Source organism: Pyxicephalus adspersus, chromosome 8, assembly GCF_032062135.1.
Source record: "Pyxicephalus adspersus chromosome 8, UCB_Pads_2.0, whole genome shotgun sequence".
In the NCBI taxonomy this organism is placed as follows: Eukaryota; Metazoa; Chordata; class Amphibia; order Anura; family Pyxicephalidae; genus Pyxicephalus; species Pyxicephalus adspersus.
In genome coordinates this window covers 1540323-1557919 of record NC_092865.1, presented here as the reverse complement: position 1 = coordinate 1557919, position 17597 = coordinate 1540323, and the positions used below count along the sequence as shown (strand labels likewise).

The following is a 17597-nucleotide window of genomic DNA, read 5'->3' as shown; positions in this document are numbered from 1 at the left end:
GAGCTTTACAAATGCAGTGAGCACAATGTTTATTCTTTTCTTTGATTTCTGTTTTGATTTTTTTTTCTGTCCAGAGTGCAGCTGATGATTCAGAGGCCAAGAGTGCAGAACTAACCAGAGCAGTGGAGGAACTTCATAAACTCCTTAGGGAATCTGGAGATGGTAAGAGGCAATTTTGTGCACTATTTGTTTTCTTAGCCTATCGCATCAAATAGTGGTACATTGGTGGCTAATGTGTCAGGCAATGATTTCCCATCTGGCTTTTGTATCATACTTGTGCACAATTGGGTAATCTGAGCTTGTTTTGTGTCAAGTTACTGGGCCTGTTTTTTTTTTTTTTTAAAGCTCTCCAAGGTTGGAGAGGATACACCTTTATGGGTGAAGTTGGGTGATCCAGCAAACCTGGAATGGATCTGGTCCAGGATTCCAAAACATTTGAAAGAAATCCATTCCAGGATCGCCCAGCATCACTGATGAAGGTGTATCCTCTCCAGCCTTGGGGAGCTTTAATAAATAAGACCCACTGTATCCAAATCTTTACAATACAGGTATAACACAAGTCTTTAAGCACCTTTTGAAGGTAAACTCCAGCCAAAATCAAAAGTTGATATTTAACACAGGGATCACAGCCTTATTGGCTAAACACAATCTGGAATGCTTGCTTGGTGTCCCACATCTCGGCGTGGCAGTCTGAATGTGTGTTATGCAGGCAATGGACCTTAGCTATGTATTAAAACTGATAAAAAGGAAGCATCCCTCATGTTTCTAATTTTCTTTTGGGCCTTTTTATTTCAGCAAAACAAGCTCTTGACTTTCAATGATTACGTCCTACTCTTAGAAAACTAAATGTATCCACCATGAAGTATGCTATGCTGCCCAAGTCCATATCATTACATTCCACTGGGTGCCATTTCTTGTGTTGCATATGCCTGTTCTGTCCAAATGCCCATGTGCATAATGATTAACTAACTGGAAGTATTGTGCACATGCCTGGAGGTGTCATAACTAGGACATTTACACATTAAATGATAGGACATGTAGTCAAAGCATTTTTGCATCCTAGTGTTTACAGTTTGCTCTCCCGACTGGAAGATCGTGGAACAATGCTAAGAGGCATCGAACAAGGAGGTTTTTTTTTTTTTTTTTTTTTTTACCTTAAGTGTGTTAAAGCAAATATATAATTTTTTAAGGCTTTATTTCTTTTGGGGAACTATAGAGAAAAATGTCCATGTTACTAAATGTTTAATTTTACTTTATGATTTAATTACTACAGCCAACAAGACTCTCCAGGATCAAATGTCTGAGTTGGAAGCTGCAAAACATCAGGTTGAGAGAGACCTTAAAGAGAAAATTAGCAAACTGGAGAAGGAGCTTGAAAATGCCAATGATTTGCTTTGTTCCACCAAAAGAAAAGGTAATTGAGCATAAAGAGCAGAACTAATTCTTGTCCAGGCTAGCCATGGGGAAACATCCAAGTGGCTCCAGAGGTATCACCCCTCACTCCTAGATATTCAGTGCTAGAAATATAGTTGGGTACCACTAAAATAAAAAAGCAAATAGAAAAATTTCATTGACTACTTTCCAGTCTGTTCTACTACAGTAAAACACAACTGTATTTATTTTGTACTTTTTATGGCTTTTAAAAACTTGCTCCAGAAAACTAAAAAAGTGAGTGCTGGTGGAATAAAAACTAATAAAAATCCCAACCCAGAAATGAAAGTTTTGCTTTAGTAGTGGCTGCATTAGTTTTTCCAGTGTCTTACAGATTCCTCTATACTTAATGGAAATCCCAAACATTATCTACTTTCTGGGAAATGTAGAGTTTTTCATAGTTCAGCAGAGCTGCCAGAGGGACACCACTACTCCACAGGTACAAAACCATGAGTAGGTGTTGTTGCACAAGGATAGGGAGGGTCTTGGTGACAGTTTAGTAAAAAAAAAAAAAATGAATTTTAAACCATTCAATGTTTTCCTAAAAGTAGTCTTTAGTTCTACGGATCTCCGGATAACATTGTGATAATGATGTGTTGTGTTCTAGACATAAGTGGGGATTCTCTTGTATTGATAACCTTGCACCCCCTCAATACCTAAACACTAAGAACAATCTACTTACTGAGTTTTGGAAAAATCTATTTTTAATTTTAGGTGTTCTGCTGAGTGAGGAGGAACTGACTGCTATGTCACCTACAGCTGCTGCCGTGGCCAAAGTTGTAAGACCAGGAATGAAGCTAACGGAGGTAAAAAAGCTTTGATGGCTGGGAATGACATTTATTGGGCACACTTGTTATATCCAGGTGAATGTTTCATCGGGCACCTATGTAATGTATAAAATCTGTTTGATTTCTTTAAAGCTTTACAATGCGTACATGGAAGCACAAGATCAGCTGCTGATAGAAAAACAAGAAAATAAACGTCTCACTAAGTATTTGGATGACATAGTGAAAGAGGTGGAGGCAAAGGCACCTATTCTGAAACGGCAGCGAGAGGAATATGAGCGTATGCAGAAATCTGTGGCAAGCTTGTCCGCTAAACTGGAGCAGGCAATGAAGGTATAGGTTTAAATTATTTGTTACGAAAACCCCATGCAAAGTGGTGGTGAAAACATGTTTGTTCAACTTGCCTATTTTTGTTTCTCAAGGAAATTCAACGAATGCAAAATGATACAGATAAAGCAAACAAGCTAGCATCTTTTGCTGAAAGAGGTAACCAAAGGCTGGAGTTGCAAGTGAAAGATCTTTCTCAGCAGGTAAGATTTAAATCCTTTTGCTTGTTTATAAGAAATTATTATTTGTTTTAATATTGAATGTTTTAAGGTTCCTTAAGTTTTATTTTGGGGGGGTATACATTATTTCAATATTTAATATTTAGGACACCCATATTTTCCTAACCAGCAACACATTTATCCCTGATAGAAACTCCAATGATCCAAAATCCAATTGGTTTCATACTTTTAGTGCTGCTTTTATCGGTTATCTTTCCAAAAAGCTCTGAATTACAGAAGATCTTTCTATCTTAGCGGTTTTCTGTAGCCCTTTCCCAGGTTAACTACTACTCTTCAGTATGGTGAATAAATATTGTTTGCCTTGGAATTTTTAATAATTGTCAAATGTTTCTTTTCAACACTAGATCAGAGTTCTTTTAATGGAGCTGGAGGAGTCGAGAGGAAACCATGTTCAAAGAGACGGCGATGTGAGCTCTGCCAATATCACAAGCTCTTCTGAAGTTATAACTCAGCATTTAGTTACTTACAGAAACATTGAGGAATTACAGGAACAAAACCAGAGACTCCTGGTAACCTTGAGGGAACTTGGAGAAGCCAAGGAGAGAGAAGAGCAAGAAGTTGCTGCTTCACAGTAAGATTTGAAACCCACAGAGCATTAAGTCCAGATAGATGACCTGGCAAATACTTAAATGTTCTTTCTGCTGTATTAGGTAAAAGAGAATCCATAGAATAGTGTAGGCTCCATTATTAGCTTTATAAATATGCAGTATTATTATAAATGGACCCCATATCATCTAAAGCATTCTGCAGCTGACGGTGCAGAGCATGGAAGTCATCTAATGCAAGCTGCAGAAAATGGAAAGAAAGCATTTTGCTTCTATGATGCAGATAGAACTTTTACTTTTCCAAATCTTTGGTGTGTTTGTAAAACAATAAATATTGCAATAGGTGGAATCGAAGATTTCTGCCTAGTCAAAATATTTAGTTTAGGCTCTTATGTAAATGTGTGTTTTCTTTTTTGTAGAATTTCTGAATTACGAAAAGATTTGGAAAATGCACAGGCTGAACTGGAACAGCTTCGTGAAAACCGCCAGCATCAAATGCATATGTTGGAATCTACAATGCGACAGCGTGACATGTATCGCATACTGTTGGCTCAGACTACTGGTGTCACACTTCCTGTAACAGGTATGGCTTGTTGGGTTTGATTTAATTTCATTTGTAGATAGAAAAACAGACTTATTATTTATCCAAAGCCCAAAACAGGAACGTAATATAATGCATCACATTGCTGTTGGTATGATGGCAGGATTACCCCATATCATAATCATAACACTTCTGTCTTGGGCTATGTACACACATGCAATAAATGTTGCTGGAAACGAACGATTTACGACCGATCGTTTGATAATCGTTAACAAAAAAGTGCGCAACAATGCCGATGAACAACCGTCATGGCGTATCTGTTTGGGTGACAATAATTTGCTGTCTATTGTGTTGTAAGTGTCCGTGGATGGTTCTGCGGTACACGTCCCTTCCTGCATCGCTCAATCATATCTAATGTGTGTACATTATTGGTGGATTATATTTGAACATTTGAATTTCTCGTGAATAATAGTTGATCGGTCTTTAGTTGTTTATTTTCTAACAACAATTATGCATGTTTGTACCGAGCCTTAGGGTGAACGTGCTCACTGTATCTGAAGTTGTCACCCTTGCTCGAGTTTACAACGTTTTATCTTCTTTAGATAGAGAAATCTGTAGTTGGTTACAGAAAGGTAAGGGTTATATCTCTGATACCAAGTGACAAAGACACTTGATAATATATATATAATGCAAATGAGCATTTATACGACTTTTATTTTTGTTTCTAGAAGAAGTTTCCATGACCTCAACTCCTAGAAAGTCACCAGGATCTGTTCAGCCCCCATCTACCCCAACTCCTGCAGTTCTGGTACAAGAATCAACCGAAGCTGCTGAAGCAAAGGCCGCTCTAAGACAGGTGATGCTTAGATTTTGTGTGTGCATGTGGTGGTGGGAGTTGCTATTATTGACAACAAATAGCAGTTAAAGCTCAAAATATAAGCCCTACCTGAAAATAAGCCCTAGGGCATTTCTTGGAGAAAATTAATAGAAGACAGTGTCTTATTTTCGGGGAAACACGGTAGTTATATATCTGCAGTGTAAAATCATCTTAGGTACTTCTGACTCCTAGTTTCCCCAGTTCTAGTGTGAAATTTGTTTTCTTTCTGGCTTCTCCCCAGCCAATGCCTGTATCTTGGCTAGCATGGCAAAGGCTTGTACCCTCCTGCTATCCTTTCTAGAATTTTCTGTTTAGGTTCATACGAGTTTTGTGCGGACAATCTCCCCAATTGTTGTACAAAAGATAAATAAAAACCCCATGAATGTTCTAACTTCTCCCCTTACTAAGCAGGTTTTGCTTGGAGATGATCTTTAATCCATTTTTATGTTTTGTGTTTTAACAGCTTCAAGATGTTTTCGAGAATTACAGAAAAGAAAAGGCTGAAAATGATAAAATACTTATTGAGCAGAATGAAAAACTGCAGGAACAAGTTACCGAGCTGCGTTCTCAAAATGCTAGGATCTCCACTCAGCTAGAATTTGCTTCTAAGCGGTAATACTTGTGTGTTAAAATGAAGCTGGACACCAGGCAGATCTAAAGACACAAATTAACCCCCCTAGCGGTAATCCCGAGTGTGACTCGGGGTGGCTTTTACATGCAAAAAACGGTAATGCCGAGTCACACTCGGGGTAATTTTAGAAGCCCCCCTTACCTTTGCCCCGCGCTCCAGCGGCGATCGGATGGTCCCACTGTGATCCCGGTCCGGTTTAAATACCACCCGGGTCCCGGCCATGCCACTGCTCGCATCAGCAGTGAGATGCGAAGCACAATGCAGGACTTCACATCTCACTGCAGATGTGAGAAGCAATAGCAAATTCCGGGGATGTCCAGAGCAGCAGCTCCAGCGTCGGGGTGAGACGGGCGGGACATCCCCACTTGCATCACCCGGGAGAATGTGTCATCTTCCAGGTAATGCGAGTGGTTATGTATTGGGGGGTGTTTCCGGGCGGGAAATTTAAAAGCAGATTACAATGTAATCTGCTTTTAAATGGTTTTTACAGTACAAAAACACCACACATGAAATAAAATAAAATATAAAATTAAAGTATTTTATTTTTAAGATTACATTGTTGTCTATTATTTCATTGTTTTTTTTTTATTATTTATAATTATGTATTATATTATAATTTATGATTATAATACATATAATTATTATACACGGGAGTTAATCCTAAGAATTAGAGGCCCACAATATAAACAAAAATTTCTCTGCAAAAAAATAGCATCACTTTTTGCATAAAAAAACTGACAGAATTAGAACGCTAGGAATGCTGCTTCATAATGTCTAATTCTTAAGTAGACCTAAATGAAAGCAATGTAAATTCCTGAATATAACCTGGTTTAGAAAACATTCTGGGTTGAGCACTGCAATAAGTGATTTGCTAACAGATGAGCTGCTTGGTCGTCTGCTTCTTTCACTGTCCTGTCACAGGCTTGGGGAGGAAATAAACCTTTGTTATTAACCCTGCAGTAGGCTTCCTCCCCATATAGACTGGACCGTGCTGTGTGGCAGAACTGTTTTAGTATCAGGACTGAGTGGATAAATACAAAATCCTTTGGCTGATAAGTCTCTAATTTGTGTATTTAACCGTGTGCCTGAAGTTCATCTTTATTGTTCAGTTTTTCTGTTTCATGGATAGTCCAATGGTTTTTAGAGATTTGCTGATTTTTAAATCTTTACTTGGACAGTTACGAAATGTTGCAAGACAATGTGGAGTGCTACCGTCGAGAAATCACTTCTTTACAAGAGAAATCTCAAAAATTGTCAGCCACGACACAGAAACAGGAGCAAATCATTAATACGATCACACAAGATCTAAGGGCCGCAAACGAGAAACTAGCATTTGCAGAAGTAAGTATTTTATTAACATTTTGTCTACCAGGGGCTCAAGCTAACAAAATGAACTGTAAGGCTTTGCACAGCTTTTGTTTTGAATGACGTTTGGATCAAGTTTCAGTTAGGCTTCATTATTCTAGAACACCTGTAAAATACTATAGAATAAATTGAAGAATATTCAGTGCAACTGAAACAATGGTGAGTTGCCCTCTCCAATGTCAGTCCGCTTAGAAAAAAATGCTAAATGCTCTTTGGCCTTTAGCAGGAATACAACTTTCTTGTGGTTACTACCTAGGAGTATAGTTGAAGTGCCTTTGATCCAGCAGTGGTGCTTTTGACGTGTAGGTAAACTTTGGGGGAGGGGGACTTTAAGTTCTGGGTGCCACAACACCTTTCCTCTAACTGGTTTAAATGTTTATCCAGTATGTTGATTTATTTTTATTTTTTCCAAACAAGGTTAAGGCAGAAAATTTGAAACGTGAAAAGGAGCTTCTGAAAATGACTGAAACTCGCCTCAGCCAAGAAAGAGAGTCATTGCTTGCAGAGCAAAGAGGCCAGAACTTGCTGCTTACTAACTTGCAAACTATTCAGGTCAGTAGGTTCAAGTGATATGTACTGTATATGACTAACAATAACCCTATATGTTTAGTCACCTTTAAGTGTGCACATACACTTCCGACTAGGGGGAGCTTTTTTCCGGGAACACAAGTGTTTTTAATATATTTATCACCAACCGCATGCAGAGGTCTGGCCTACCCTCTTGCTGGGTCAGCGCTAGGGCATGCCTTTCACAAAGGTTATACTTAATGCTGATTGGGGAGCTATATCTCTGATTGATCATGGAATGTGTCAGCCCTATACAGAGAGACCACTGCTTAAACACAGAGCAAGGGTCCTTCACAAAGCAGAAGTAAGTCATTTCTATTCTGAAGGTGGCTTCTGTTCAAAGAATATAAACCAAGATCTTTAATGCCTTTTTAACGCATATCTATTTTATTTTGCCAATTCACTTTTAATTCAGCCTGGCTTTTGGAGACTGCTGTTGTGTTTTCAGATTACAGCTCTCCAGATTTATTATTTGTAATAACATAAACCAGGTTAATGGCATAAATATATTTACTGACTTCAGAAGATATAAACCTGGCAGCCATATTTTTTCCATAAATTTCCACCCTAACAAAACAGGACTTTTTTTTAATTAAAGGTTACTTTGGAAAGCTCTGAGACAGAAATGAAGCAACGCTACAACAATCATATGGAGAAACTGGAGCAGGAGTTAACCCAAGTTAAGAAGAAGTTGGAGCACGAAATAGAACAGAAACACTTGCTGAGTAGAAACCAAGATGTACGTATTCTAAAACTCTGGAAAATCTCAACACCTCAGACGCACATTGATATCTTGTTACATATTTAAAAAATTATTTCTTTTTTTTCTTTTAAGGTTCAGATTCTTGATCTCAAGAGACAGTATGAATCGGAAGTAAATCTTCACAACAACACCAAGGAGCTCCTGAAGAATTCAAACAAAGAAATTTCCACATTGAAGCAGCAGCTGAGCAATTTGGAAACTCAGCTGGTTTCGCGAGCTAACCAGCTGTCATCTGCACAAAGTAATAATTTAGGAATTGAATGAAGTTTTGAATTCATTTTCTGTAACGCAGCAAATAGTTCATTGTATTACCTGTACCTATGTCTGATTGCAGTCCTTCAAGTTTCCCTTACTTTTTGCTCTCTTTTTAAAGTGGCTCTGTCACCTTTCTGTATCCCATTGTTGCAAAGGGGGTCACTTCTAGACCTGCTTAAAGAGGAAGTAAACTCAAAAGTGCCCAAAATAAAAAATACACTTGCCTTTAATCCCGCAGAGCAGTTGATGGGTCCAGAGGTTTCTTCCATCGGGTCCTGCATCATCCCTGTATCTGTCTTTGGATTAAGAAAAGGGTGTTGCACTTAAAAAAAAAAAACAAAAAAAAAACCCGGAACTTTTACCTTGTATAAATGGGTTTTTATGTAAAGTGAAAATTCTGAGTTTAGGTACACTTTAAGCCAACAACTTTGCCAAACTTTATTTGCACACAGCACACACTGTACACATAAAAATACATATGTGGTTTTTAATGCATTGGCTATTGTAATGCAATGGAAATGTGCATATTCACCCACTGGATTGGTGGTAAGGTGGCCCTATAACCTTAAACGGCTGCTGTTTTGTGTCTGGGAAATTTCTTTTCTGCATTGATGTGTGAAGTGAGGTTTGTTTGCATTGCTGTTTCTTGGTTTACTAATTTTGCTTTTTTTGTCAAGACAAAGATGAAAATGGTGAAGATTTTGAGGAAATTAGGAATAAGCTTATACAGGCTACAGAGCAAGTCAATGACCTTAAGGAGAGGCTGAAGACTGCCACCAGCAATGTGGATCAGTACAGAGAGGTTGTTCTAGGCCTGGAGGAGTCTTTGAACAAGGAAAAGCAGGTAATTTAAAATGGTGCATTAACCACTTGAGCCTCCTGCAGGATATGTCAGGTCTGCAATCTTTTTTCATTCCTCAAATGCAGCATATTCTTACGTCACAATACCTTTATTGGGAAATGACTTATTTGCCTCCAGACTTCTCTTTCTGATGGAGGGGTGAGAGTTTCCATTATAGTCATTTAATAAATTTGTATCCAGTTCATTTTTTTAATGTTTAAAGTACTTATTTTGAATGAGCTGCCTACCAACCACCGCACCTAAAATCAGCCTAAGCCAGACAATGCACAGCAGTGTCAGTGCCTTTCAATGTTCTTTTCTTCAATGTGTGTGTGCTATGATAATTCATGTGGTGCAATACAAATGTGTCAATGTACTTGATATATAAATACAGAGCTGTATTCAGATTATATAGATGTATTGTCTATATGTCTATTCAGCTATTGTTGTGCATTTGTTTTAATTTGTACCTGTGTTTAATAGGTTACTGAAGAAATCCGTAAAACCATAGAAGTTCGCATGAAAGAAGCATCAGAGTACCAGGCACAGCTTGAGAAAAAGCTGGTGGAAGCGGAGAAAGAGAAGCAAGAACTTCAAGATGAGAAGCATAAGTCTGTAGAAAACATGGAGCAGCAGGTATTCATCCTATTGTTACTGTACTTGTAGTTCCAGTGGATAGTGAGTTGTGAAGAGAGGCTGATGACAAGGCATCTTTGTTGCCTCATACAGGAAGTGTCAAATTTAGGAAAAAATTAAGACCATTGAGACCAGAAAGGAAGTCTGCAAAAAAATAATAAAAGTCATTCAAACATACCATTTGAATAGGGCCGCACGGTGGCTCAGTATTTGGCACTCCAGCCTTTGCAGCACTGGGTTCCAAGTTGGAATCTCGGCCAGGACACTATCTGAATGGAGTTTTCAGGTTCTCCCTGTGTTTGTTTGGGGGTACCCCGGTTGTCTCCCACATTTTAAAAACAAGCAGATGGGTTAATTGTCTTCCCCCCCAAAATTGTCCTTAACCTGTATTAATGACATATGACTATGGTAGGGACATTAGATTGTGAGCTTCTTTGATGGACAGCTAGTGGCAGGGCTAAGGACTTTGTAAAGTGCTGCATAATGTTTTTGTAATGCTTATGTTACGGTGTGTATGTGTCTTTATAACATACCTTATATATTACAACTTTTTTGCCTCTAGTTATCGCAACTTAAGCAAAGTCTCTCCAGTTTGCAAGCGGAGGTCCAGTCTGCTCTTCAGAGGGCTGCAACTGCTGCGAGTAATGAACAGAAAGCCAGACAGGATTGTCAAGAGCAAGTAAGTTTTAACACAAAGAGGATGATTTTTTGTGTGTTTTGAAGAGACCTAGTTCCATTTTAAATCACTTGTGATTTGTGCAAATTCTCAGTGGGTGTTTACATTCTTACTTTTGGTGTTCATATTGGGTGCATCCTTCCCTGAAATTAAAGATCTATTTTTTTTTTTCCTATGCTAAGGGGACACCTCAATGTTTGTACATTTTCAATTATTTTTTTTCCATACTGGAAGACCTTTCATGAATACTTTAGATGCTAACTACATTAGTAATGATACAATTTCCCTGGCATGTGTCACTGAATGTGTGCATTGTTTTTTGTTTTTTTTTAAAGGCAAAGATAGCTACAGAGTCACAAAACAAGTATGAGCGTGAATTAATGCTCCATGCAGCTGATGTTGAAGCTCTCCAGGCTGCTAAGGAACAGCTAACCACTGCTGCTGCCACACGTCAGAAATCCGAAGAAGCTGCCCAAAAAGCTCAGTCCCAGCTCTTGGAGTGCAAAGCTTCCTGGGAAGAAAGAGAACGCATACTAAAGGTATTGGTTTTATATACTATATTGCAATGAATTTTATTTACAATTTTTTATTTTTTGCTCATTGCATGCAATGTGTTTTCTTTTATCTCTTTATGTTAAAAATGATTTGGTATTCTATTTTAAAGGATGAGGCATCCAAGAATCGGTCCCGCTGTGAAGACTTGGAAAAGCAGAACAGGTTATTGCATGACCAGATTGAGAGTCTCAGTAAGAAGATGGTAACCTCTGTCCAGGAGGGAGCTCTCAATATGTCTTTTGGTGAAGAAGGGAAATCCCAGGAGCAAGTGATGGAGATTCTCAGGTATAAAACAGCTAAACCTACTGTATGAAAGTTTAATAACCTGCTTTTACCATTACATTTGGTTCTGTGCAGGTTACTGCTTTTGACTTTGTTGACCATCTGGGTATGGAAACATGGGGGCTTTTGGTATTCTCTCCAAGAGTTCACTTTGATATTGAACAACTTACATGTGCAGCATGGTGGCTTATGGGTTAGTGCTCGGTCCTAGGTTGGGACACTATCTGCATGGAGTTTGCAGGTTTTCCCCGTGTTTGTGTGGGTTTCCTCCAGGTACTCTGGTTTTCTCCCACATTCAAAAAACATGAAGTTAGGTTCATTGGCTTCCCCCCCAAAATTGACCTTAGGCTGTGGTAATGACATATGACTATGGTAGGGATGTTAGATTGTGAGCTCCTTTGAGGGACAGCTAGTCACATGACTATGGGTTTTATAAAGGGCTGCGTAATATGTTGGGGCTATATAAATATTGTGTAAGAATACATGGGGTGAGGAAAGCAGCTCATTAACCACCCGGGGCGTTACACAGAGGTCTAGATTTCTGTACCAAAAGCGGTACACTGTTTTTCATAAAAAAATTTTTTAAATTGTAGACCTCTAACTTACAGAAATATGTCGGAACAGGGGTCTAGTAGAGATCATGAATATAAAAAATGTTTGAAACACACAATCATGTAAAAAAAAAAAAAAAATACTTTTAATAAAATTAAATAAAAGACACAAAAATCAGCTTAAACAAGAATACATAAATAAATGAAAAATACTGAAAATGCAATAATTCGGTATAATGTATAGTAATATATTTTTCTAAAACACCTCCCTAGTGTGGTAAATTTTAAAACAGAGTCCAACATCACATACCTATAGACAAAACCACATAAATATATTTTGTATTATTTTCTATTGGATTGGATACAGGACTTTGTATTCATTCCAATAAAAAATGAGCGTTTGAATTTACCAGTTATATACTTTGTATTTATTTTATATTCTTTTGTATTGGATTGGATACAGGAGTTTGTATCCAATACAAAATATGAATTTGAATTTACCAGTTATATACTTTGTATTTATTTTATATTATTTTGTATTGGATTGGATACAGGAGTTTGTATTCAATCCAATACAAAATGTGTTTGAATTTGAATTTCCCGCACACGCGCCGACGTCATCGCCAAGGGACACGTACACGCTACGGACTGAGAAGAAGCCGGCCGGCTTCTTCTCGGAGAAGGCACCCGATTAGTGCAGGGAAACCAATACAAACATCAGAATGTTTTAGTAGGGAGTAATAACCACCTAAGCTATACACAAATCTGACTCAGTAGGAAGCATCAATTTCCTATGAAACTTGCTGTGTGTGACCTAAAAAGTACAATTTTGTTTTATAGAAAAAAGGACTATAAATGGTATCAAGGATCTACTTTTAAGTTTTAAATCCAGTCTGATCACAGATCTATCCTAAAGCTGCACACACACACCACAAGTCCAGACTTATTCAGTGACAGCTAAAGACCTTAAGTGTGTCTCTGCACCAAATTCAATAAGCAATGTAGAAATAGCAGCCAATCAGAATAATGTTTGAAAATGAACAAGCAAAAAAAAACTAAATGCATGGGCAGGTTTTGGTACATACAAATCAGTCATAATTTAAAAGTGTATTTTATGGAGATTTTAGAAGCAGCCTAATCAGCTTCCAGTCATTGAAGTGTTTACACACAATAGAAATTCTCAGGAAGAAATCACTTTTATATAATGATTTACTATTTGCATGCTGAGCTTTTAATTTCATCATTTAGATGTCGGTTTAACTACATTAAGTTTTGGTCTGTCAGCCATGTATTTTTTTTCCATTGCATATTTATTCATTTTTACATAGTTGTATAGGACTTTATCTTGTCAGTGTGTCTAATGTCGATTGTACTTTTTCAGATTTGTAAGACGAGAAAAGGAAATAGCTGAAGCAAGGTTTGAGGTTTCCCAAGTTGAATGCCTTCGATATCGTCAACGTATTGAGCATATGGAGAAAGAAATCGGTGAGCTGCAGGACAGCCTAAATGCAGCGCGTGAAAAGGTTCAGGTTAGTTATTAAAGTGTCGTGCTTGTTTAGTTTGTTGTGTGATGATCTGTGCCATTGTGTGCAAAGTCTTACAGGGACAAACACATCAGTAATAAAAGTATGGGAGAAAGTGTATAGTCTTGCAACCATGAGCTTCTATTTTGGAACTAAATATCAGTGGCTGACGGACTTCTTGTTCTTTCCTCTTTCAGGTGACTGCAAAGACCATGGCTCAGCATGAGGAGCTTTTGAAGAAAACTGAAACCATGAATGTTCTAATAGAAAGCAATAAATTGTTAAGAGAAGATAAAGAAAAGCTTGAACAAAATCTTCAGCAACTTCAAGCCAAGGTGGGCAATCAGCTGAGTGTTAAGTATTCTAGCATAATCTTTTAAAGGTTCCATTTGCATCCATAAGAAGTGATAAATGACTACAGATTACCTGGATTGTAATTAAAGGATTATATTATCATTCTTTAGTGACATTTTGATAGGTGGGGTGATCTTTTCTTGGTTTTAGATATATTTTCCAATTAAAGAAACTACTCTTTATTTTGAATTTTCAGATCCGAAAGCTTGAATCAAATATACTGCCATTGCAAGAGTCCAACTCTGAGCTGAGCGAGAAGAGTGGCATGTTACAAGCAGAAAAGAAATTGCTTGAGGAGGATGTAAAGCGTTGGAGGGCCCGAACACAGGTATTTCGCTGGCAGGACATAAAATAAAATACTGTCTGCACAAATATAACTCCCAACACCTCCCATGACCCTGTCTGTATCGGGGTTACAGCAGCTTGATGGTCCACATGCAGTACTCCCACCCCCCTTCAAAAACCTGTATTCCCTGGACCAAGTAAAGTAGGTAGCACCGCATGTAATTTTAGTTTAAGGAGAAACACAGATCCTATCATATGATATTTTATTAACTGAAAAAAAATCTGTTGATTTAAGGAAACCGTTAATTGCGGTTTAAAGTCTCCTAGTGCTTTTTCCAGTAAATAAAGTTGGCCTAGCAGCGATCATGTGACCAGATGCAGGCTTTTAGTCAAGGCACCAGAATGTAGAGGAGAAAAAGAAGCTCTGAAATAAATGCCTTTTCAGAACACCTATTACTTTTACTTGACCATTGTTTAAATCTTGGTCCATTTTCACTCAGCAAGAGGAAATTCAGTTCATTTGATCATCTAGTATTGATATCTGATATCTGATATTGAAGCTCTTAATTTTTTCTTTCTTTATTAGCACTTATTAAATCAGCAAAAAGATACGGATGTAGAGGAATACAAGAAGTTGCTTTCCGAAAGGGAAGTAAATGTGAAACGAATTCAACAGCTCACTGAAGAAGTTGGGAAATTGAAAACAGACACTGCTAGGTAATATCTGTGCTCCAGATTTTTTTGTCTTTTCCTATTTAATGCCACTTGCTGCCTGTGTTCTTTTTTGTAATGTAAACTTGAAATACTATTTTTGATATTGCTTTTTTTTTTTTCAGTCTTCTGATATGATTATTCATTTTTTATAGGTTGAACGCAGCACTAAATACAAGTCAAAGCCAATGTCAAAATGCTAGAGAAGAAGCAACAAAACTTAAAACTGAAAAAGAAAATCTCCAGAAAGATCTTGATGCCAAAGTCGCAGATATCCAGGAAAAAGTTAAAACTATCACACAGGTTAAAAAGATCGGAAGGCGATACAAGACTCAGTATGAGGAACTTAAAGTGCAGCACGATAAGGTAACGACCTCTAAAGATTGTTTTAATTCCAAACTCGAAAGATTTTTTTTTTTTTTTTTCAAAGGACTATACCTATTCTTACCACTCACCCTTTCTACTTGTCAACCAAAGGGTTGCATATACTTTTACATGCACCCAAATAGTTGTCCATGTGCAGTCTCGCAATCCCTAAATGCATGCTTACCTCGGTCCAATGAATGCTTTGTTACCTTTTTTACCTAGCTGTGCAAATCTTCACTTTCCTGGTCTTGATTGCACATCTGAGGTGGTAAAATACTGCTTTTGAAATTCTTGCTTGGCTGAATGCCGAGTTTAGGCTGGTGATCAGAGTTTAGATGATTGATATCTGTCAGACCTGACCAATGACCCAATACTGACTTTGATTCATTGATTTTTTTATCTACATTGTTATAGTTTGGCTTATTAGCCTTATTAGAACAAAGAGTGAGTAGTAGAGCCAAGGGTCTTCCTAAAAAAAAAATTGATCTGTTTGAAAAAAAATATTATGCAAATGTCAGTTTGTTTTGTCTCTTTTTTTAGTTGGTTGCCGAGACCTCCACAGCTCAGGCAGCGCAATCCGAGGACCAGGCTTCTCAGAAAGAAATACAGGAACTGAAAGATTCTCGTGCAAAGGCTGAATCAAAAATAACAGCACTGGAGAGTCAGCTGGAGACCCTACAGAAGGTTAGTTGCTAGCTGAAGCATTCCCAGTGCTAAATATACAAATACAGCAGTTAGGTTTAGGACTTTCTTTTCTATAGACTATTTTACTTCCAGGGCAAAAAAGGGTCCAGGATAGCTGCTTTTTTACCATGCAATATATTCAAACATTCACACCTAGCACCATAAAAACCATAAACCAATTTGTTATTACCATTTCAGTAATATAAGAATATTCTGTTTTATAGACTGTAGATGAAAAAGAAAATGAAGTGAAAACTTTACAGGAGCAGATCACACAACTTCAGACAGAGCTGTCCAAACTTCAAAAGGACCTTCAGGAAAAGACCACCCAAGAGGAGCAAATGCGTCAGCAAATAAATGAAAAGGAGGAGAAAACGAAGAAAACGTTGTTTGCTGTTAAGCAGAGATATGCACACCTTACTGGTAAGGCATCCTATATTTTCTTTAGTGGGTGGTGGGTTTTTTTTTTTTTGGGTGCCACAGAATTTGCTTAATTTGACTCTTCCAGAAATATATCCATCCAGCTCTTAGCGAATCCTCAATGGGTGATGTATAGACAGTATAAGTCAATATTTAGCCCAGTTGACCCTTGTGAAGTATGGATGCCAAACCCAATAATAATGCATATAAAATTTAAAGAGATTTTCAGGGCATCTCTAATAATCCAAAACATAAAGAAATGTTAAGATGCAAGTTCCCTTTTTAGAAAATTCACACAAACACATTTAGTTTGGTGCAGATGTTTTTCGTACCTTTACAAAACATGTACCTATTACTACTACGTATGCTGTAACTAGTTCAAGTCAGAAGTCATAACATGAAAGAAGCCTAGGTTTCTGCAAACATTCATATCTTATGATTGTCCAATAACTTTGATGCAATTAGCAAAATGTCATTGCTTCTTCAGAAGAGGGATTTGGTATATGTAATAAGACATGGAAACCAAAAGGAGATTAAAAGCAGGGAAGTACATCCTCATCCACCTACATCAAGTAATGAACATCCAAGTATTTTACAGCTGCTATTTTTAAGTGCTTTGGGTTATTGGTGTGCTGGAACCAGAAGGAAACAAAGCTCCTTATTAACCTGGTGACTTACCGGTCTCTCCACTTGCTTCTAAACCAGGGGTGGTTACTGGTATAGAATTACAGATAACCTGTTGAGGGATATTTTATCTTGTATTTCTACATATGTAGGTCTAAAGGAGCAACTAACAAGTGAAAATGAAGAGCTGAAACAAAAGAATGCAGCCCTTGATCAACAGAGAGAAGAACTTGAAGTGCGCATGAGCGCTTTGAAATCGCAATATGAAGGACGTATTTGTCGCCTGGAGCGTGAAATGCGTGAGCAGCAAGAGAGACATCATGAACAAAGGGATGAGAATCAGGAACAATCCAAGGTAAAATATATATATTTTTACTTTTGGTAAATGAGGTTTAGACTTTTTTTTTTTTTTTTTTCCAGCTTTTCATGACATTCAGTAAAATCAGATTTCTTTTCAGGTCCCTGAACAGAGACAGATTACTGTAAAGCCAACTGCAGCTCCTGGTGAAAGAGGAATGTAAGTACAAGGAAAGCATTGGGTTTACACAACCTCAGGCCATTGACTTTTAAGATTAGTGTAGTTTGTATCAGTTTTTGTTACCAAAGCCAATATGGATTTTTACATTTTAATCAGTTTGTGACCCTATACATTTTTTTGCCAACATAAAGCAGTGACGGGACTGTTTTTTTCCACTGGACAGGAAACCCCTTCAGATGCATCTATCTCATTGCCTCCCAGGTTATTGCAGGACACAGAAGTCAT

General features: G+C 37.7%; 1 protein-coding gene across 1 annotated transcript in view; it reads left to right on the top strand.

Moving 5' to 3' along the window:
• Window positions 1-17597, top strand: part of TPR (translocated promoter region, nuclear basket protein) — a gene marked incomplete in the record, with an annotated part of 40972 nt that overhangs the window by 9895 nt on the left and 13480 nt on the right. Inside the window, 27 exon segments of the mRNA XM_072419300.1 lie at window positions 75-162; window positions 1274-1414; window positions 2146-2237; window positions 2352-2549; window positions 2639-2746; window positions 3127-3353; window positions 3747-3910; window positions 4597-4724; window positions 5209-5357; window positions 6555-6717; window positions 7159-7293; window positions 7907-8047; window positions 8144-8312; window positions 9004-9170; window positions 9651-9803; window positions 10366-10482; window positions 10815-11018; window positions 11144-11319; window positions 13249-13396; window positions 13588-13725; window positions 13941-14072; window positions 14616-14746; window positions 14896-15106; window positions 15647-15790; window positions 16015-16213; window positions 16987-17189; window positions 17293-17351. Coding sequence (XP_072275401.1) covers window positions 75-162; window positions 1274-1414; window positions 2146-2237; window positions 2352-2549; window positions 2639-2746; window positions 3127-3353; window positions 3747-3910; window positions 4597-4724; window positions 5209-5357; window positions 6555-6717; window positions 7159-7293; window positions 7907-8047; window positions 8144-8312; window positions 9004-9170; window positions 9651-9803; window positions 10366-10482; window positions 10815-11018; window positions 11144-11319; window positions 13249-13396; window positions 13588-13725; window positions 13941-14072; window positions 14616-14746; window positions 14896-15106; window positions 15647-15790; window positions 16015-16213; window positions 16987-17189; window positions 17293-17351 — 4085 coding nt within the window.